Source organism: Lytechinus pictus, unplaced genomic scaffold (assembly GCF_037042905.1).
Source record: "Lytechinus pictus isolate F3 Inbred unplaced genomic scaffold, Lp3.0 scaffold_19, whole genome shotgun sequence".
In the NCBI taxonomy this organism is placed as follows: Eukaryota; Metazoa; Echinodermata; class Echinoidea; order Temnopleuroida; family Toxopneustidae; genus Lytechinus; species Lytechinus pictus.
The window spans coordinates 14,315,104-14,337,646 of NW_026974140.1; the positions used below are offsets into that span (position 1 = coordinate 14,315,104).

The 22,543-nt window shown below is 33.9% G+C and overlaps 2 protein-coding genes across 6 annotated transcripts in view; one reads left to right on the forward strand and one right to left on the reverse strand.

Annotated features, from left to right (window-relative positions):
- Window positions 1–1,013: 1,013 nt before the first annotated feature.
- Window positions 1,014–15,908, reverse strand: LOC129260845 (COMM domain-containing protein 5-like). Of its 4 annotated transcripts, none has more exons than XM_064114140.1 (8): window positions 15,631–15,908; window positions 10,331–10,565; window positions 9,633–9,796; window positions 8,361–8,389; window positions 6,005–6,055; window positions 4,743–4,838; window positions 4,295–4,370; window positions 1,014–3,482 (listed from the first exon to the last, which is right to left on the reverse strand). In XM_064114140.1, exons 2-8 carry the CDS (start codon window positions 10,473–10,475, stop codon window positions 3,381–3,383), a joined length of 663 nt encoding a protein of 220 aa, XP_063970210.1. In that variant the 5' UTR covers window positions 10,476–10,565; window positions 15,631–15,908; the 3' UTR covers window positions 1,014–3,380. The 4 variants fall into 4 exon arrangements, with proteins under 4 accessions (XP_063970210.1, XP_063970212.1, XP_063970211.1 ...); XM_064114142.1 differs by having other exon boundaries at window positions 15,532–15,906; XM_064114141.1 differs by having other exon boundaries at window positions 15,867–15,905.
- A 2,124-nt stretch (window positions 15,909–18,032) lies between these two features.
- LOC129260617 (coronin-7-like) overlaps window positions 18,033–22,543 on the forward strand; it is a 31,906-nt gene continuing 27,395 nt past the window's right edge. The window contains exons 1-2 of one of the 2 annotated variants that reach the window (XM_064114253.1): window positions 18,033–18,117; window positions 21,752–21,832. In XM_064114253.1, the coding sequence (XP_063970323.1) occupies window positions 21,773–21,832 (60 nt within the window). In that variant the 5' untranslated portion in view covers window positions 18,033–18,117; window positions 21,752–21,772. The remainder of the gene's footprint in view (window positions 18,118–21,751; window positions 21,833–22,543) is intronic. The other variant, XM_064114254.1, reaches the window with a different exon arrangement.

A 22,543-nucleotide genomic window follows, 5' to 3' on the forward strand; every position in this document is an offset into this window, starting at 1 on the left:
GTTTGAATTATACAATATTTCAATTTTTACGAATTTGACGATTAGGACCTCCTTGCCTGAAGCACATAATGTTAAAATAATGGAATTCCACGTGTTCAGGGAGGAATGAAACTTCATTTCACATGACAATGACGAGAAAATTAAAATATTTCTTATTTCATATAATAGAATACAAAAGAAATAGTGAGTGAGTGATGTCATCAGCTCCCTCATTTGCATACTGACCGAGATGTGCATATAACTGTTTTGTGAAATGAAGCGAAAATTTAAAATGTCATAACTTTCTTATTTTACATCCAATTTTGATGAAATTTTCAGTGTTATGCTTGTTGAATTTTTCTCTTTTTATTCAAATCAATTTTTTGTTGGGGTGGACTTGTCCTTTAAATGTCACCAGAAACATTTGTTTGTTCTTGCTTGAGCCAACACCAACTACGTTTGCCCTATTAGCTTGCACCAAACTGGAACATGAATCACTGAATTAAGTACCATTCAGCAGTGTATAAATTAGGTACTTAAATTGAAATCAACTTTTATTCAAATGTATTTATTTATCTATATGTTAGATTTGTGTCAGGGCTTTTTGTGCAAATTTAAAATTCTCAAATATTAATTTGCTTTGTGAATGACCAATGATTCGTAATTTGTAACATAAGATTTTTTTTAAGCCACTTGCTAGAATTCACATACATGGAAATCAAATCACTGATGGTCCTCTGTCAGGCATAAAACTAATCTAATTACTTACAATAATTCAATCTAAAAAAGTATATAATCATATATGTATGCAAGAGCACTTCATGTGATAAGGTGTACAAATTACCCCGTTATTTCAATTTGGTGCAAGTCATATTACTAACCCTTTCAACCAAAACATTCTGTTTGCCCAAGCTTGAACAAAATGTGTATGTTTTTGTAGCATCACTTGCTTTCTCGTCACACATGCAAATTTAAATAAACATGTATTCACTCACTCTTACTAACAGACACATGTACGTTAAATGTAAGATATGTGTTTTTTACAATTAATACTTTATTATATAATCTGGATGTATGATACACTTGATACAAAAATGTTATATTGTATATACTAACATTTACTATTGTTTCATAAGATGATTTACAGGGAATTCTAAATGATGGGACATATCAAATCCAAATCCAAGATGATAATTTGATATAGACTTCATGAATCTCCCTTAAAAAAGGAAGCTGATAAAGATTGAGGCACATGTACTCGTATGGTTGATGAGTGACAGTGAGTGATAGTTCATCTCTTTTAATGAAATCAAAAGGAGATATTTGGCAAAATTTTACATCAGAAATGTCAAATAATCATAAAGAGAAAATGGAGCATATGTTGTTGTTGTTGTTAGATGTTTTTTTAACTCCCTGTAACTTGAGATGTGTAATCTATATTTAAAAATATCAATATGAATTACACATTTTTGTGAGAAATTTTATTTTACAAAGTCATATTATTTTTATAACGATGTACATTGTTTGATTGTTTAATGAGAACGGAAAAATGATAAATCAATTAATCAACACATAATATTGCACACAGATAATGTACTATCAGCATATACAGTGTAAGTGTGCATCACCAATTTCTGAATGCAAAGAAAACAATTTTGAGCTTGATCAAGACCATGGGAGGTTTAATGTCTAAAGAATATTATGTCTAAAAGAGCACTTACATTGTTCAATTCATGGCAAAGGGAAATCTCTGCTTTGACTTAGTAGCATTACACACAATTTAATTACTAGGTAGGTAAATCAATATTAATATTTTACATATAGGAAATAGTATGCAAGGGAGTAGAGCATCTGAGTGAGAAAATATAACATTTGACACTAGCTCACATCACATATTCTTAAGAGTTGCTTTAATAGTTTAAAAGGGTAGTCCAGGCTGGAAATATTTATATCTCAATAAATAGAGTACAATTCACAGAGCAAATGCTGAAAATTAGATCAAAATCTGATAACAAATAACAAAGTTATTGAATTTTAAAGACTTGCATTATTCCGGTGAAACAGTTCTAGGTAGTAACTTCTAGGCATGTCTTTATGAATATTCATTAGGTGGGCTGATGATGTCATCTCCCCACTTGTTCTTTTGTACATGTATTTTATTATAGGAAATAAGGTTTATTTAAAAATTTTATACCAAGAACTAAAACAATTGGATTGACAACTGATTAAGTGCATTAGTTATTTATTGCCGCAACTCATTTCATCATAATGGAGACACATCATTTACACATGTATGAAAAAAATGACATCAGAAAAAGGAAAGTGGGGATGTAACATCATCAGCCCACCTAATGAATATTCATGACAATGAATATTACTGTTTTCACAAAATATTGATAAACTTTTTGTTATCCGATTTTGATGAAGTTTTCAGCATTTTGCTCTGTGAATTTTACTCTATTTATTTAGATATATTTTCAGCCCGGGCCATCCCTTTAATACTCTTCCTCCAAAATAAACATTTATTATGACTTGTAATAAATTTTTGAAATGCTTTCCAAACAATCCCATGTCATGTGAACAAAAGTAATATATTTTTAGTATTTAATTTCACCATTCAGTTTCTCTAATATCTCTTCTTTTATAGAATGTTTTTATATAATACTGTACTACAATTATTGGCTTCCCCATTAATCATTACAACCCACTCCCTTTGAATCTATCCCTCTTCCAGGAGACATCATAACCTGTGGAACCATTAGACACGAGAGGGCACTCTTGGTGTAATCCATCCTTATTTGGCCTATGCCCATTTGATCTCATCCTTTTAACTGCAATAATACCACTCATCCAATTCATCTAACCATGTAAGCCAGTGAACATGTTTATCACTTGGTCCAATATTCAGACAGACCAAGCCCATTTTGCCTAATGCCCACTTGGTCAAACGCCACTTGGTCAAACAACCCTTGGTCTCTCCATAGAGCTATTACTCTATGGTCTATCTGATTAAACAAACCACTAACAGATAAAATCTTTGCAAGTCCTGGAGAATTTATCAAATTTTGTTATAAATGGCTGAAACATGTGAAGCAGTGCGTGTAACCACAATGCAAAGGCACACGTCTCCAATATCTTCTAGATTGATTTAACAACAATTACACCAAACTAATGATTGACCATATGGGTTTAGCCTAGAAAACCTTGTATTGGACAAACTTGTATTACACCACATAGGTACCATTATATTGGTACACAATAATTGGATCATGCATTAGTAGACCAAATGGCTATAACCTCCTTCAAGGCTGGAACAATGAAGTAGCAACAGGTAGTGAAAATCAGTCGGCATAATCAAAATATATGGAAGTATAAAAATAGTCTCTTTGAAATTCTTGATTTCAGTCCTGAATCTTTAAGATATTCTTCTTTTCAAGATCTTCCATCTCCTTCATCAGTGATGCTACATTGTATCTCAGCTCATGGAACTTGGAAACAGGAATCTGTTAAAAAAATTTAAAAAATTGATCGCAAATGAGAAATCAATACATTATAAACTAGAAGGTACATGAACATATCCCAGCTGATATGAACATTTTAGTGAATAAGATATCTGACTGCACAATGACATAACAGAGGATTTATTTGCTGTGATAGATGCTATATTGTACAGAAGTGGAATGCTATTATTGAAACAGCAATCATTTTTGTAAACTTTTAAACATATTTCATTGGTTGAGCAATTACATAATGATCATACTAGATTCCAGGCCAGGTCATGCCCAAAGTTATTTGTTTAATTTTTTTTTTAAAGGGACCTACCGCCTTCTTACTAGATACTTGGTGTATTAGAATCGTGAAGTACAATCATAATACATTATTGAATGCAGGTTCAGATGAAAGATCACTTAATGGTTGAAGTGGCTACCCAAGGTTATTAAAAGTCATTATGTTTAGATTTCTTGAAAACAAACAAACAAATACTAAATAGTTTACAAAGTGGACATAAACAATTACAGATAATGCCATAACTTAAACTGATTTTATGCAAATTACAAAATAGTTATATAGAAAGACCAATTCTCTCAAAGGAAAGCCCTCAAATAATAATTTTTTACTCCAATTTTTTCATGACATATTTCTGTTTTTGATTCTGTTGTCAATCAGGGTGATGGATTTATTTTCCGACCACATGCAAGTTTGATTTTATAAAGGAGGCAGGACATCAATATTCAGCGTATAATATCCTTTAGGAGTTATGAAATAAAATAATGCATTATGGGTTCCAGCTTAGATGTATTTTTACTTTTGTTACCTCAAATGATTGAATTCTACCATCACTCAATGTCATCTCAGCCATGATAGTGGGTTCCAATGACCGACTCAGTGCACTGTCAACAAAGGGCAACAAATATAGTATGGTTATTAAGACATCTCTTGATAATTGCTATTCAGTGAGCAAAAGTGCTAAATAAATATACAATAATTTATTCCTTGAGATAAAGTCAGGCTAATTATGCTGCATTATAGTATAGTACGGTATCACACTTGGGGTAAAGTAATTTTAATATAATATACAAGCAAACTGGAATTATCATAAAGGTAGTTGAGTCAATCTGATGAATTGAAATTACAATTACCTACAGTTCCATTTACATGGTAGATCAAATGATTATCACTATTTCTTTCATTCATTTTCAGTGCCTTGATTTCATTAAGATAATTCATTTTTTTGTATATAAAGCAGGTAGAAAAAAAAGTACCTTGTTGATATGGCAACATCTACCCTCCACCTGAAATTATCAAGCTTGGGAAACCTCACTCTGCCCCTCTCGAGTGCATCATTAATGGCTGTTCTCCTGTGAAAATAGAAATAAGATAGTTGATATGTCAATTGGTCTAATGCCAAATTGTCTAATTACCAACTCGTCTACTATCATTTGGTCTATCATCAATTCGTCCACTATCCACATGGTCTAATTTATGCCATTTCGTCCACTCACCATTTCGTCTAATTGGATAAGTGTTAATTGGACGAAATGAATGAAAAGAAAATGGGAATCAGACCAACTGGTTATTAGACAAAATGGTCATAGACGAACTGGTGATTAGACAAAGTGAATATCGGACCAAATGATTAGTGTACCAAATGGTTGTTAGACAAAATGTTGATGGATGGAATAGAAAAAGACTAAATGAAGGTAGACCATGTGATGAGTGGACGAGTTGGCAGTAGACGAATCAGCAGTTTACCAATTCTATCACTGGCATACATTCAAGCAACATACCTATTGTTCAGGGGGATGAACTTTCCTATCATTCCACTTTCCCCCCAAGTTGAATAGTATGGCATCATATATTTACGCCCATGAATTCTATACTAGTAAGACTAGAGCATGTTAATACTGCCACAATTCCTAAATAACTATACATGTACATCATCTCCATAAACATCATCATCATCATCATCATCACTATCACCAGTACCATTAACATCATCATTAGCATTAACAAAGTTTCAATAGTTTCTATGCCTGCAGATAGAAACAAACATAGTACAATGCTGAACACACTCCTACAAATATCAACCCTAGCCCTATCAATTCATCAAAATAACAAATTGTTGGAGCAGAGCTACCAGAATCATGATAGCAATAAAGCTCTAAAAGTATATACAAAGAAAATGTGCATTAATGTATACTGCACAGACACATTAGATCTGCTGTTGTTTCGCTTTTTGAATATTAATTTTGGCTTATGTAATTTGATCTACCCATTTTGTTTGATTAATAATTGTACTGTAAACATGTATATTTCAAGTTGTGAATCATGTGGAGTTTCAATCAATAAACCCTTACTTTACCGTACCATATAATGTTTTATTTTCAGTTTCATTTTCAAATGGAATGTTTTCTGTTACAAAATTGATATTTACGATCATCATAGAAATTTAAACTGAGCTATTTTTAACCATTGTCCAACCACTCATTTTAAACAAAAGATAATAAACACTTGAAACACTTACTTTGGTCCATACACTGCACTTGCAAAGTCTGTAGCATATTCTGGTGGAATTCTGGGGAGATAAAGATTTGAATTGATATTATACAACAATTAATGAACATAGCCATTCACATATTCAATGGACCTTATTCTATGCACTAATACATATCAGTATGCAATAAGTATGGGGCATAAAAGCATTTATTGACTGTATAATTCTTGAAGATCATTTTATTGTTCACCCTTCTTCTACACAATAATGCACAAGTTTACATTTGTAATGTATGCATCTTGGATATTTACAAATTTGTGTGAAAGCAATTGGAAAATCAGGCTGAGTGGGCTGTTTCTCCTTACCTGTGTATTAGTTGCATAACTTTTTTTTAAACTTTTTTTAAAACAGACTGTTAGATATTTAAAATAATTTGCATACTCTTATAAATTAACATAGCAGTGATGGTTTAAATCATCTATTTTTTATCCTTAAGAAACTAAAGTATTGATTTTGATCTAAAACAAATGAAGGATAGGTAAACATACCAAACAATGCTTTAGGTCAAGAAATAAAAGTCTTATCACTAACACTGAATAACAAAGCTCTTTCATAGTACTGTCAATTAAGCAATCAAATTTAGTTCTACTTTGCCAGCCCTATTTATGGTAAGCAATATTAATTATTTAATTCAAATGAAACTTCAATAAATCAAGTCTTCCACAAAAGGTATCTTCTTGTTGTCTGACCTCCCCTACGTAGCCATGCCAGGGCCCCTTACATAAAAGTTTCTATTTCTTCTTATTAATTTTACGCGAAAAGCCATATCACGCTCCCTTAATTTTTTTGGCTCATTATGCCACTGGTTACCACTGGAAAGCAAAGTTACTATTATAGTAACTTATATGCAACAGGACCCAGAATTGGCATCAATTAAAGAGATATGGACAGGTACATGTTTGTAGCCTGGGACAAACTTTATGAAAGTTTATGACATATGGTAGAGGGATCTACCTGTCTTAACATATTCCTTTTTCCTACTTCTCATGGATGGTTCTTAATAAATTATCAAGAAAGTGTTTTTTTCTGTTTGTATGGCATAAAATAAAATATAAAAGGAATAGAGGAAATGAAATATAAAAAGGAATTGAGGCTTTAATGTTACTTTGATGAGAAATAATAAGGGAAGCTGATAATAGGAAATGAGTTAAAGGAGAATGAAACCTTTAGAACAAGTGGGCTTGTGTGGAAACAGAAAAATCAAACAATAAGATCAAGGAAAATTTGAGAAAAATCAGATAAAAATGAGAGAGTTATGAGCATTTGAATATCGCGATCACTAATACTATTGAGATCCTCCTATTGGCAATGAGATAAAGATGTGTGATGTCACATGTGAACAACATTCCCTTTGATCACATCACATCACATCAGGTACGGAAATGAAGGACTTCTCCTGTAGGTTTTCCGATCTTAACTTCCGGTAATTGACGATTATCTAGACAGTTTAAACTTGTGAGACTTTACGTGCGTTGAGAAATGGAGGTTTTAAATCTTTCCCCCCACCAAAATTTATCCAAACGATGTTTAAACATTTCCACTGATTTTGCTTCCACTACTTCTGTAGGCAGTTTGTTCCAGTCAGAAATTACTCTTTGACTAAAAAATTTGCTCCTAAGTTCCAACCGGGATCGTCCTGTGAAGAGCTTGAACTTGTGACCTCTAGTTGCTGAATGGATTGCTGGTGTGAAAAATATATCACTCGAGATCCCAAACTTTCCATTTAACAGTTTGTACACAGTAATCATATCTCCTCTTCGTCTTCTGTAAAACAGTGAGTGAAGGTTTAGTCTCTGTAGACGTTGCTCATACGGTAAGCTCTGGAGACCAGGAATCATGTGAGTAGCTCTCCTTTGCACCTTCTCTACTTTGTCTGCATCCATTTTGAATCTCACATGCCATATGATAGGCTGTAAAATACCCCCAAAATGTATCTTTTTGCTCTTTCTTATGGGGATACATACTCTTTATCCATAATGTATTCTTTGAAATTCTGTATTGCATGCCCTCCTATAGAAATAATGCATGATCTACTAATAGATGTGATAAAAGAGGCAATTTGAGTTAAATATATACAAAAGTAATGGGAAAGTTGTTCACATGTGACATCACACATCTTTGTTGCATTGCCAATAGGGAGAATCTACAGAACAATAATGATCTACACTTCAAATGCTCATAACTTTCTTATTATTTATTCAATTTTTGTTGATCTGTTTCTTTATTTTTCTGTTTCCACACAAGTCATCATGTACCAAAGGTTTCGTTTGCCTAAATGATTGCTAGATAAGGTCATACTGTGATTTTTTTTCAGGATTATACGTACTTGAGTTCTGATAGGTCCGCTTTGAAGAGCTATAATAAATAACAAAAACAAAGATAGGAAATAGTTATTCTTACTCTTGCTATAATTATAAGCATGAAGAAAACATTTAAAGAAATAAAGATTAATAAAAGACTAAAGAGTAAACAGAAGAAAAAGGTAAAAAGAGGAAATAAAGAATAAAGATATGAAAGGCATGAAGACACCAACATATATTACAGCATTCTTGAATTAAATAACTGTCATGCTTAAAACACGAGGTAAAAGGAAGCAAAATATTATCTTACTGAACATGTATTTGTCTTACATGTATATATTCAATAAAAGATGATTGAATAAAATATTTCTGAATTTTCTCAAAATGAAATATAAAAAAACATCCGCTAAAAACACAAGCTACTTTCACAGAAATGCATCTGCTAAAAGCATTGTTTGCATCAGTCCCATTGAAAAAAAAAGTGAATGCAAACAAAAATCAAAATTTGTTGTGCATTATCTCACAAGACTAACCTGGCAAGACAAAAAGAAAATAAGTGATTACAGTAAAGTACATGTAAACAAAAATGAACAATCGCTTCAAATGAAATAATTCACCTAACCTAATATCATTTAAGATGTAAAACAATGCACAGGAAGAACTACGGACTTTTAGTTAATATTGAATGAAATTATAACTTCAAGTCTCGCTTCCAAAGATGATTATATGACATACATGTACACAAAAAAATGATTTGGTCAGAACTAAAGGGGAAGTCCACTCTTACATCAAGTTGGATTAATTAAAGGAAGAAATGTTAGAGAAGCATATTAATACATGTTTGATATCAAATCTATAAAATAATATTAAAGGTTAAGGAATTTAGACTTATTTTGTAATGTCGTATATGCAAGAAGCTACCCCTATATAAATTCACACTTATTAATGGTCTGGCTCCATGATGAAGTGTGTGATAGAAGACTGCATAAAATTATGCATAGAATGAAAATATAAAATAATTTACAATTTTCAACAAAAAAAATGAAGAAAAGAAATTTTTAATTTTTAAATTACATGACAAGTGGGGAGCTACAAGCGTGTGAGTGTGATAGCATATTAAAACTTTAACCATCCATTTACAATTGTTATTCTTGATGAATTCCTGCCCTGTTCATGAACATATTGCTCTCATTTTCTTACTTTTATTAAAACTTACTTTATTCCAGGATGAACTATGACTATATATTTCAATATTTCATCCCATCCAAGATAAAAAAAAAAAAAAAAGTCCAACAAACCTCTTGTTTTAACGATGTCAGGGGAAGTCTGTATGCTGCACGCAGTAGTGTCAAGATCCCAGAATAAATTATAGACAATGCATCACTTGATTGACCACACTCATTTGACAAGTTCGGGATAAAATCTTCATTTATGATCGTACCTTCAAATGAAGATACAGCGGCTGTCAATAAAGAAAGAAATTATATTATAACTAAATTGACAGAGTTGAGATAACTTAAACTATTTTTGCGTATTCAATGGATCCTGCATTTCTCCAGGACATGAGGAAATGAACAGAAGATGATGAAGGTAATACTCTAGTAATGTACTTTCTCTCTTATCCTCCTCCTTCTCATCATTCTTCTCTGCTTCCACAATATTTTTTGCTCTTTTGACTTCTCTTTCCTTGTTTTCTTCCTTCTTTCTATTCTGAGTATTCAACTTTCAACTCCTTATTTTTCAGAACTGGCATGACGTGACTGGAGCAAAAGTGTTAAGACTCCACATGTATTTTTATTTAACAAGCACATCATATTTCAATCTGTTAACAAATTAAGAAAAAATAGAGTATCTGATCATTTATTCCTTGACTAGTCTAAGAGTAAGACTGTGTTATTTGAATTATTTTGAGTACTAATACTACTTCTAGCAGTCAGCACGACACAAAATTGCGCATGTGGGACTAAATGAAAAAACAACAACTGAAGACGATTACCTTTCAGAAGCTCCCTAAACGTTGATTTATCTGAACTCTTTAGTAATTTTACCATAGATTTTATTTCCTGTGGTACCTTCGAACCAACGAAAAGAGTTCTGTCACCAGAAAAACCTCCAGGATTACCAACAGAAGGAAGGGCCATTTTTCAATATTTTCTCCTTTCCTCAGCTCCGCGAGTACCAGCAGTAGTCTTACATCAGCCGCGCTGAGAGTATAATATGTTTCCGTGGGCCTGGGTAGATAAGATAAGATAAGATATTTATTCGTCTTTCTTTCTGCACATACATTTTATCTTACAAGTCTGATTTCACATTCTACAAATGAAAAAAATCAATTAACCATAAATCATTGTTACAGTAGAAAAAAAAGAAACATTGCAAAATAACTAAACGTATTGAGAGAAAGACAAGGAGAACCCCTGAAAAAGCAAGGCTTGTAAGGCTAGGGTCTCCTTTGTTTCAAGTACATGACTGAATAGTATTCAGTGTTGACATGTAATATCTTTAAAATACAAAAGAAAAAAAAATGCAACAATAAAACAAAAAAGACAAACTAAAACTAATCAATGACAAAAAACACACACTAATAGAATACATTGCTTGAATGTACAGTTATGAAGTCTAATAAACTAACAACAATATGATATAATTAAGTGATATATGATGGAAGAGGAAATAAGTATGGATAACATGGCATGAAAAAAAGAGGACGATCGTATGTATAAATAATAATAGTAAAGTAAAAAAACAAAACATGACAAAGGTAAAAGAAACACAAGAAAAGAATACAAAAGGAAAAAAACATGGGCTGACCCTCTGCAGAAGAATCCAGTTAGACAAGATACAAGATAAATATATATTGATATAACATAACATTCTCCAGTCTTATATACAGTTTTTTAGGCTCCAAAATTAAAAATAACATAGTATATAAAAGCATATCTTAACCTAGAGCAACTCACAAATAACAATTAAGAAGATAACCTTTAAGTACACGCTGAAAAGTATAAATGCTTACCGATTTTTTTATATTTGAATTGAGAGAGTTCCAGAACCTGGGTCCTGTATTTACAACTGTCCTAAAAGCAGAACTTGTATGTAACTTGGGTAAGTGGAATGCAGAAGCATTTCGTGTATAATAGTTATGTACGTCACTATTTTTCATGAACATTGTGACCAGAGCTGGTGGCATGATGCCTGCATTGTATGCATACATTAGAGTACCAAGTTGAAAATCATAGATATCTTGTAATTTTAGAATTCTATGCTCATAAAAAAGTGGGGTAGTATGCGAGCGATAGTTAACATTACAAACAATTCTTAAAACTCTTTTTTGAATCAAGTACACCCTTTCTAGATTGGTTTTAAGAGAATTACCCCATGCAAGAACACCGTAATTGAGATACGGGAGAATTAGTGTTGAATACATCATACAAAGAATATCAGTAGAGAAAAAGGATTTTAATTTGTATATTACACCACTATTTTTTGATAATGTCTTACATAGATGATTTATATGGGTTTTCCAAATCAGTTTTTCATCTATATGCAACCCCAGAAATTTGGTCGTCTTTACTCTATCTATTAACACATCATTAAATATAACATCACCTGGAACTTCTCGTATCGTGTTGCTAAAGAGCATATAATTTGTTTTCTGCATATTTAGAGATAATTTATTTGCTTGAATCCACAAAGTGACTTTCCTCAGTTCACTATTAACTGTTTTTAAAAGGGTCTCAGGATTTCTGTGGGAATGATACAAACTTGAATCATCTGCAAATAAAATGAACGATAAAATATCAGAGGAATAGTGAAAATCATTAATATACACAATAAATAATAACGGACCAAGGAGGGATCCCTGGGGAACACCACAAGTGACATTCTGTAAACCTGACTCAGCATCCTTTATTGAGACAAATTGTTTCCTGTCAGCTAAGTAACTCTTGAACCAGTCCAATGCTGTACCCCTGATACCATAATGTGATAACTTGCCAGTCAAAATATCATGATCTACTGTGTCAAAAGCTTTCGAATAATCAAGAAATATACCAATTGTATGCATCTTTTTGTCTATGGATTGTGATACTTTATCAATAAAATGTAGCAAGGCATGGGTGGTGGTATGTTTCTCGCGAAAGCCAAACTGAAATTTAGAAAAAATATTACTCTTGTTGAAAAATTTCAAAGTTCTAACATAGATCACTTTCTCAAGAATCTTTGAGAATGCAGTCAATAGAGAAATAGGTCTGTAATTATTCAGACATTGAGGGTCTCCTTTCTTAAAAATGGGTACGACCTTCGCAATTTTCATGTCAGTAGGAACTTTCCCACATGACATTGATAGATTAAAGACATGAAGTAGGGGTTGAATAATTCCTAAGATAATTTCTTTAATTAAGTTGTTAGAAACCCCATCATAACCAGGACTTTTCCCGTTTTTAAGAGATTTCACAATGGTAAGCAGTTCTTCCCGAACTACTGGTAAGAAAAATAAACTTTTACTATTTTGCTCTTTCATAAAATCTCTGTAAGTCTGCTGAGAAAGTGGCACTGCCCGTGAAAGTTTTGGACCAATGCTGCAAAAGTAATCGTTAAAGTTGTCTGCTATAATATTCCTTTCTTCCACCACATGACCGTTAATTTCAATACTCTTTACATGAGATATCTTTTCCTTTGACTTGAATACTTTCTTAATCACTTTCCAAGTTCCCTTGATATCGTTTCTTGTTGCCTGAAATTGAGTGCGATAATATGATTTCTTTGCAGTACGAAGGACTGAAGTAAGCGTATTTTTATAATTTACATAACGTTTACGTGAAGATTCGGTACCACGCACTTTATACGAATAATACAGCTTGTTTTTCTTCATGGATCTCAACAAAGAAGCACTAACCCATGGCATAATAGGAACATTTTTACGATTTCTTCTACTTTGCTTTACAACTGGTACATTTTTATTATACAGAGACATGAATTTTTGTAAGAACCTTTTAAACGATATGTTCACATCATTTTCTTTAAGAACTTCACTCCAGTCCGTTTCTATCAAGGCTGCCCGCAGCTTTGCAATATTAGCGGAAGTGTTTTTCCGAATTGATTTGGATTCTTGTTTACAGACTTTACCCAAGCTTAGACGAGCGAAGATTGGGAAATGATCTGAAATATCTGATACAATAATCCCTGAGGATGGAAAAGGTTGTTTATTACAGAAAATATTATCTATGAGCGTAGATGAAGTTTCAGTTACCCTTGTTGGTTTAATAATTAATGGCATTAAGGAAAAGGACAGCATCATATTAAGAAACGCATCATAATGATAGTTTTCATCACACTGAAGGAGGTTTATGTTATAATCACCCATTATGAAAATTGTTTTGTTTACGAAAAGTGGGTTTGAAAGAATACTATGCATTTCGTTAACAAAACTCTCTAAGTTACTCTGAGGGGGTCTATACACAACTCCAAATAAAACATTTCTTTTTCCTGGAATGAAGCACTCTGCGAATATTGATTCCATATGCTCAGCCATCATATTTAGCTCATCCCTTAATTGAAAGTCCACTGAATCTGGAATATATAAAGCAACTCCACCTCCTTTTTTAGCATATATATGATTAGACACAAGATTATGACCAGGAATATGATAAAGATTTAAGTCATTCTCACTCGAGAACCAGGTCTCAGTGACTCCAATCACTGCTTTACTATCTTCAAATTTGTCAATTAGTGTACTAAATGCATCAAAGTTCCTAGGCATACTTCTCATGTTTAAATGCAAGACAGTAGCAATTTCAAGATTGTCTCGAAAACTATTAATAAACTGATTTTCTGAATAGTATTGACAGTTAATTGCAGAAGAATGTCCTAAATCATCAGTATCACTAAGCTCTAGTATTCTTGAATTATTTTCTAAGGAGCTACAAATGGCTTCTTCTATACTAATCATTTGGATGTTGAGTATACAATTTCAAGTGAAATCTAACTGTTTGCGCCATAAAGAACATGTCAGCATGAAAAGGAAGATTGTCAAGATACACACATACTATATAAGAGAAAAACATACAATAATGTATATCAAATAAGATGAACATATTATATAAATTACAAATGCAAATGAAAAACAGAAAAAGATGATTAGAGATTGCAATAGAAATAACAATGAAAGAAAAAAAAACACAAATGAAAATTAAAAGGAAAGTTGAATGGAAAAAAAAAGAATTAACTTTGGGTTGTCATGGGATTTGGCTTGCAAGGAAATAACCTTTTTTTCAAAGTGGGAATATAGGTCAGCATGATATTCTACAATAGACATTAATTACAATTCAAAGCTTCAAAATATCATCATCACATGTGATGAGTTTTTTCGTAAGTCCGCCTCCCGTGTTCTTAAGTCCAGCGAAAATTTTTCCATCGTTGCTCCAAGACCGCTCAACTTTCGGTGAGTGACGAACATTGAAAAGAAGCTTCTGTCTTGTGGGAGTCAGATCATCATTAACAAAGATTTTTGAACCCTTCAACTTTGATCTGGCTCCCATAATATGAGCTCGGGTGCGGAGGCTGGAAAACTCCACTAGCAGTTGACGAGGAGAACTTCTTCTTGCTCCTTTGTCTACTATAGAGGACCCAGTCGATGACATCGGACAAAGTCGGATGAAGTCACGTTGACCCCCATCCTCCTGCCAATGTCAATGACAGCCTCCTCTGGATCTTCATCTTTCACCTCTGGAACTCCTTGGATCCTGATGTTGCGTGACCTGGATTTTTGCTCCAGGTCATCAATTCTTTGCTCTAAGACTGCCATCTTTTCCACAGATTTCTTTTCCGCCTTCTTATGTAGCTGTATCTCTGACTCCTGGGCCTTTATCCTCCCCTCAAGCTCCATGATCTGGCCCTCCTGCATCTCTAGCCGGGTGATGATTGCAGACATTGCCTCCGTAACCGCATCTTGTACAAACTTTTTTAATTGACTGCTTTTCTCGAGCTTGTCGATGACAAGCTGGGCAATGTCGTCAGATTCCCTTTTTGTTGGCATATTAAAAAATATGGGTTTATAATGAGATGAAAAGTGGGAAATAATCAACAACAAAAAAACAGATTGTTGAAAATTAATGCGAGTGAAGGCTGCAGCGGAGGAAAAGGCCCAAGTGAAAGGACAGGTTTATTTGAACAGCAAGAGCATTGATAGAGTAGTACTCTGTTTTGAAGCGAAGACTATGTCTACAGGAATGGAATGTTAACTAATAGCTACTCAAGGACATTTCTCCACGTTGATCCACTTTCACTTTCACTAACATTTTTAGCTCCAGGTATCACAAAAAGTCCAAGGTGTGGGACTGTAGTAAGAAGTTCCTTGCAAGACCCATGAGAAATCCAACCGAAAAACACATAAAGTTTCTACATTCTGATAGTAGCTTATATCAACACAGATGTCACAATGATGGCATCTATTAGCTGCACAACATATGAAGTGTGAAGTGTGAAGTATGAAGACTTAAACTGGAAAAAAAGATTTTTTGTAGACACTTTACGAGCACATGGCAGAGTGAGCTCAGTGACAACCTATTAGTAGTGGATTAAAGGATGTAGGATTAGTAGTGGATTAGTAGTGGATTAGTAGGATTAGTAGTGGATTAAAGGATACCGGTACTGTGGAAACGATATACGCAATGAAAGATATGCTGATATAACAGCGACTATTTTTTTTGTCCTAATCTTCTAAAAATATTCGTTTGCACAAATAGGGTCTGATAGGGGGGGGGGGGGCTCATGGGACGGGAGAATGCCCATATACATTCATTCTTTAAATTAGTTGTTCCGTCTTTATTATTTGCTTTAGCTGCATACATATAAGTTGTTGAAATGTTATTTTTGCATGAGTTCGGATTATGTCTCTGTTCTGATACAATTTGCCTGCTATGATTATTACACTGTTATTTAATTTGTGTATTGCACTGCTGCAATTGTCATTTTTTCCCCTATATTTTCTTGATTATGTACCGTATGGGTACTAGGGGGGGCCACTTCCATTGACGAGTGGATACCATGCGCGACCATTGGGTCTCGAAAAGCACCCTAAACACGTATTTTCCAAATTCTGAAGATGCACCCCTTAATAAGTATTGGCGTCTGAAACCCTACCCTTAACAAGTATCGGGGGAAAAAAACAGATACTCTTGACAAGTATTCCCTGATTAACCCCTAAACAAGTACAGTGATGGGTCCGTCTGTCGTCGGTTTTACCTTTACACTCCATTTGGTTTAGTATGGCCCCATGCACCTTCTACACCTCGCGCAAATCGGACTAGATAAACACGTAGTGCTGGGGCAAAAAGGACATCCTTTATAAAACATTTTAATTTTGTTTTATCATTCCCGCAATATGACCCTAAACACGTAGCTTTCCTAGCGAAATAGATACCCTTTTTTCATTATCATTATTTTTTTTTTACACCCTTATCACGTTACGTACGTAACGTGCCCTATCTTGAAAAAGACATCCTTTTTACGTGTTTTTTTGGTCGCGCATGGTATCCACTCGTCAATGTAAGTGCCCCCCCCGGGATACTAGTATTCAACCCGACATAATTCAAAGATTTTGACATATTCCCCAAAATATTTAGAAATAGGGAATTTATCTTAATTTCACACCTTTGTTATTTCCAGGGTAATCTGTTGTCGATATTTTCTTTGTCAATCTGTCGACTGTATGCGCGGAGGATCGAATTATGCGGCGATGGCCTTTTGCACTGAATGGTACTAGTATTCAACCTAGTGAGGATTGATAGCAAATCTCAAAAGGGTTTAGATTGCTAAATTAGATCTAGATCTATGTAAATCTCTGGCTTTGATTAATTCCCTGTTTGGTCTCGTCTCAAATGGTCTAGTCCATAGTCGGATGGGACAAGGGCAGATTGAGAGATAGGGCCATCTTTCATCGCTAGGTTGAATACTAGTACCAAAATCCGTCGCCGTATAATTCGATCGCCCGCGCACACAGTCAACTGGTTGAAGAAAAAAATAACGGAAAAAGAATAACCAGCATTTGCTCTTGGAAATAAGACGGGTCTGAAATTCAGGTAAATTCTATATTTCTATATATTTGAGGAAACTCTCCAAACGGGTTGAATACTAGTGCCCTTACGGTATGTATGAAATTTATTTGAATGAATAATAAAGATCACTACAAAACAAAAAAAAACATAAAGACATGAACCATGGGTGCATGGGGCGAAGCTGTCGCCCAAAATTGGCGGCGCAAAGGGAAAAAAAAACTAGGAGAAAAATGGGAAGGAGGGGAAGAGAAAATGAAAGAGACCGAAGAAAGAAAAGAAGAGAAGAAACAAGTAAGGGGAAATAAAGAACAATTTTGAAATTTTAAAAAGATCAAGTCACTATATGAAAATAGAATGAAGGATTATAAAAAAAATAGAATGATGGGCCCATTGGGGCCCCATCCGTCCCATCCCGTTTTCAAGTCATACATCCGTACGCGATTGCAGTTTTCATTATTTTCTTATATTTTTTTATATGATCCACATCATGTTCAATTGTATAAAAGTACTTAAATTGTCATATTTTATGTCTGAATATCCCTAACTTGTCGGACGAAAATGTTGATGAAACACTCCCCAGGTCCGGATTCGCCACTGGATTCCTTGCTTGACGTACGTGACCAAGACTAGCGCACCCCAAACTTTATTTCCGGATTAACGTAGCTCTTGATCTCCAATCGCGAGTGGATTAATTCTGGTACAAGAAACATCATTTCACAGGTAATTGGTGAGTTACTGTTCATGTTATGATATTTGTGGCCTCATATGTTTATTCTGTGATCAGTGGATGCTCTCACAATTTATATACAGTAGTTAAATGAGTTGGATGGCCTAAATTCATGAGACAAACCGACATGCGAAGTCCGAGTGAACATTAATCGGTCGGACACCGCCCCTCTTGCTGGGTTCGTTCTGCCCGAGTGTGGCCGTTGAGCTGAGCTCGGCAGTGGTATAGGCAGTTGAACACGTCAGGGCCGGGTCGGCAGAGCTCAGAGCAGAGCGATCGAGCCAGCACTGCAGCAGTGCGGTGCAGATCAGAGGGGCGGGACGTTTGATCAGGTCGGTTTATGTGTTTGTACTGTCATGTGAATTGTGAAAATTATATTCTGCAATAAAAAGTGCAGAATATATCTCTTCATCAAGTTCAACAGAGTTTTGTATTCCTACATAGCGAATGGTAAATCGTAAAAAATCAATGTTATTCTCTGAACCTGCTGAAAATTGAAAATGGCTTAATTGATAAATGATTTGACACCCAATCATGAAAAAAAAGTTGTCAGGAACCAATAAAAGTATGAAAATCATGCATTTTATAACACATGGGGCACCTGCTTGTTTATGACGTCACAAATCTAAATCTTAAAATTATAATAACTTCATCTTTAACCGATTTTCCTCAAACCTTCACCAATATTTTTTATTATCTTTTCAGCTATTTTTACAACAAACTTTTCTTCAGGGTGAACTTTCCCTTCAAAGACCCCGCCCGGACCCAAAAGTGAAATTGACATATTAAATATCAATCAAAAGCTTATAAAGTTCACAGCAATACAAGGTTTTGTGCATTTTTACTGCATGCCAGCTGAGTACATGTATTTTGCTTAAGAATATTGCTGTGCTTTCATCATTATCATCATCATTCGTTAAAGTACAGTCCACCAGGTTGGTGTATCATCGTACTTTGTAGCTTTTAGAGTTTAAATTTGTCAATGTCACTTTTAGCTCTGGTCTGGGGCATTAATAACGATCTACTATCAGGATTATTTTCACAAGGAACAAGCAAGAAATGACATGGATGTTGAGATGGGTATCCCAGCAAAAGTCAGTTTGTATTCATATGTTGTGACTCAGACACGACCATGGCCATGCAGCCAAAAGTCTGAATAAAATATTCTTTCACTTTAGACAGGTCTACATATGATCAAAGAGGTTAAATATCTCTGAAACTTGAGAAGTTAATGAAGTACCGGTAGGTGTTGTAAGGATCCCAAGGTCAGCGAAAGAAAAGAGATTCATTCCATTTACAGAAGCAATTCATAGTTCACACTTAATGTATATTTTTCATGCTTAATAATATTTTTTGTACATCATAGTGTTAGCCTTTGGTGATCATGACCTTATTTTTAAGGTTTGATCCATAGAGAAAAGGTAGTATTAAATCCACATATAGTGTGCCCACTTTTATTAACTCTTTGTGCACTGGGCCATGAACCTATCTGCGCTGAAATATTTTCAGGAAGGGATCAGGAGCTGTTAATGAAATGGACTTGCTCAATTCAACTCGCTATAACTTTTCACTGCAACATTTTGAGGGGAAATGTTTCACAGCAAAGTTGTAGAGAATTTCACAAGCTTTCTGACTATATATTTTTTTGAAAATAATGATCAGAAATCTGGTAAATAATGCCTAATTTCACACATATGTGGTATTATTATTCTGGTGTAATATGCATTGTTTGTTATGGCATGAAATGCGAAGTTCGCGCAGCACTGAGTGTGCATTGGTGCAAAGTATGCGTGGAAAGAGTTAAAAGATCAGAAGGGAAATGCAACATTGGATTGCCAAAGTCACTGATTTTCAATGATTAACAATCATCATCTTAACTTTACCAATCTCTACTGTCTAAATATTTCTGATCCATGAAATTTTATAGCCTGACTTATAAATCTCAGACCCAGGGGGCCACTTCCATTGACGAGTGGATACCATGCGCGAGCATGAGATCTCAAAAAGCACCCTAAACATGTATCTTCCATATTCTGAAAATGCACCCCTTAACAAGTATTGGCGTGTGAAACCCTACCCTTAACAAGTATTGGAAACAAAACGATACTAAATATTGGCAAGTATTCCCTGAATTTAACCCCAAACAAGTATAGCGATATTTCATTGTCATGGACGTCGGTCGTCGGTTTTACCTTTATTTACCATCATTGGGTTTAGTACAGCCACACTTGCGCAAATCGTACTCAAAACACATAGTGTTGACTCTTGGGGCAAAAAGTACATCCTTTTATAAAACATTTTAGTCTAGATTTTTTATACCCTCGCAAATTTGACCCTAAACACGTAGCTTTCCTAGCGAAATAGATACCCTTTTTTTATTATTTTAGTGTTTTTGACATCCTTATTACATTACGTACGTAATGTGCCCTATCTTGATAAAGACATCCTCTTTACGTGTTTTTTTGGTCGCACATGGTATCCACTCGTCAATGAAAGTGGCCCCCCCCCCCCCAGATCTCAGAATGGTTAATTTTCAAGACTTTGATTCATTTTCAGGAGAAGAGAAAGTATTTCTCAAAAACTCATGTGAAGTGAAAGATACAATCTAAGATTTGATAATTAATATTTCTTTCGAAATGAAAAACTTGTAGTCAAATTGTACATGAAGCAGTAGGGTTTGAAGAACCCAAGTTCTTAAGAAAATTGATACATTTAACAGAATAATACTGAGAGCAGGAATTTTATCTGATTAACGCCTGAAAGGTGTATTACAAGTTGACAGAGTTATACATGAAGCACCATTAAAAGACTGACTCTCGTCTATATTCTGATCCAAAGTCTACATGCTGTAATGCTCTGACCCATTCATTTATCACATTGATTGAAAAGTGTCTCATATTAACAGCAGATACATCATAATTATATAAATCCGTCATAATACGACATCATTATGAATAATTGAACTACGATACTATTCAAGAAATTTTACTGACAACTTTGGGCTTATAATGATAATGATAATAATGGTTATTTATATATGCGCTATACACAAAAATATCACATCGTTTACAATTGTCAGACAAAGAATATAAATATAAATCATAAGTAACAAACAAAATTGAAGAATATATAAAATTGTATACATTATGATTAATGCTAAAATAACTGGATTTCTAGCAACAACTCATTAAAACTTGCACTGGCAATTCTAAAGCACCCTCACACAACTAAATCATTACACTCTCTGCTTCTGACGTCATATGAAACGGACTATGGCAAACACAAATTTTCTTGAAGAATCATTTAGTGAAAGATGATATGATGGTCTCTCTGCTTTTGTAAGATTTGAATATTAGAATGATAGACCAATATAATTCATATTTTGAACCTGTGCCAATGCTTTAGGCAGGCTCTAAAAATAAATGGAGCACTGAAAGAATAGTACTGTCAATTTGTAGAGTTGAATCGCTGATGTGGTTTAATTTTAAACCATAGAGTTGAGTTTTCAAAATTCCAATAATTTATGGTTTAACTGAATTTAGAGGTCTATAGTAATGTTCTTTATCTCTGAGTGGGGGTCTCTGCCAAGTGCCAACAACACTGATCTGTATCTTTTTATATGTCCAATATACAGGTTTGATACTCCACTCTCAGGATGAGTCGCTTCAAGGTTTCTAAGTTCAAGAATGCATTCTGTGTTAATCCAAAGAGAGAGGTAAGAAACTTGTATTTATCTAAATTAGTTTCTTATACTTGTGGTGGTAGTGGTGGTGATGATGATGACGTTAAGTATACTGATAATAATGATGATGATAACAATGATGACAATAGTAATAACAGTTTGATCAACGGAAGTTTAATATGATGTTCATATAATATGATGATGGTAGTGATATCGATATGTTCGTGTCTGTTTTTTTTTTTTTTTGGCCACTATTCTATTTGTGTTTTTAATCGTACCATAATGTAGTAATCAAGGGAGTCGGCTTTGACAGGTCAATGGCCTTTCTGACTTCCTACATCCACTACATTTTATTTTCATTTTTTTAATATTTCTACCATTTTTTGTATTGCTTATACTGTGATTTACTCCTTTGTTGTTGTATACTTGTACATATGTTTGTATGTTTTTAAAGGATGTCAAATAAATGAATTGAAATTGAATAAAATTGAAATAATTATGAGGCAGCGTAACAAGCCAGGGTTATTATACAGCATTGTTATGATACACTTTAAAATGACTCGTACATTTATGTCTTGTTGTGCGAGGCAAAGCAAGTATATTATTATTATCTATTGATTGTAACAATTATCAGTGAATTAATATTAGTGAAAGATATAATAAATATTTCAATGTTAATGATGATAATAGTGAGGGAAATAACACTGATTAAAAAAATGAAAATGCATCAAATCAGTGTCTTTC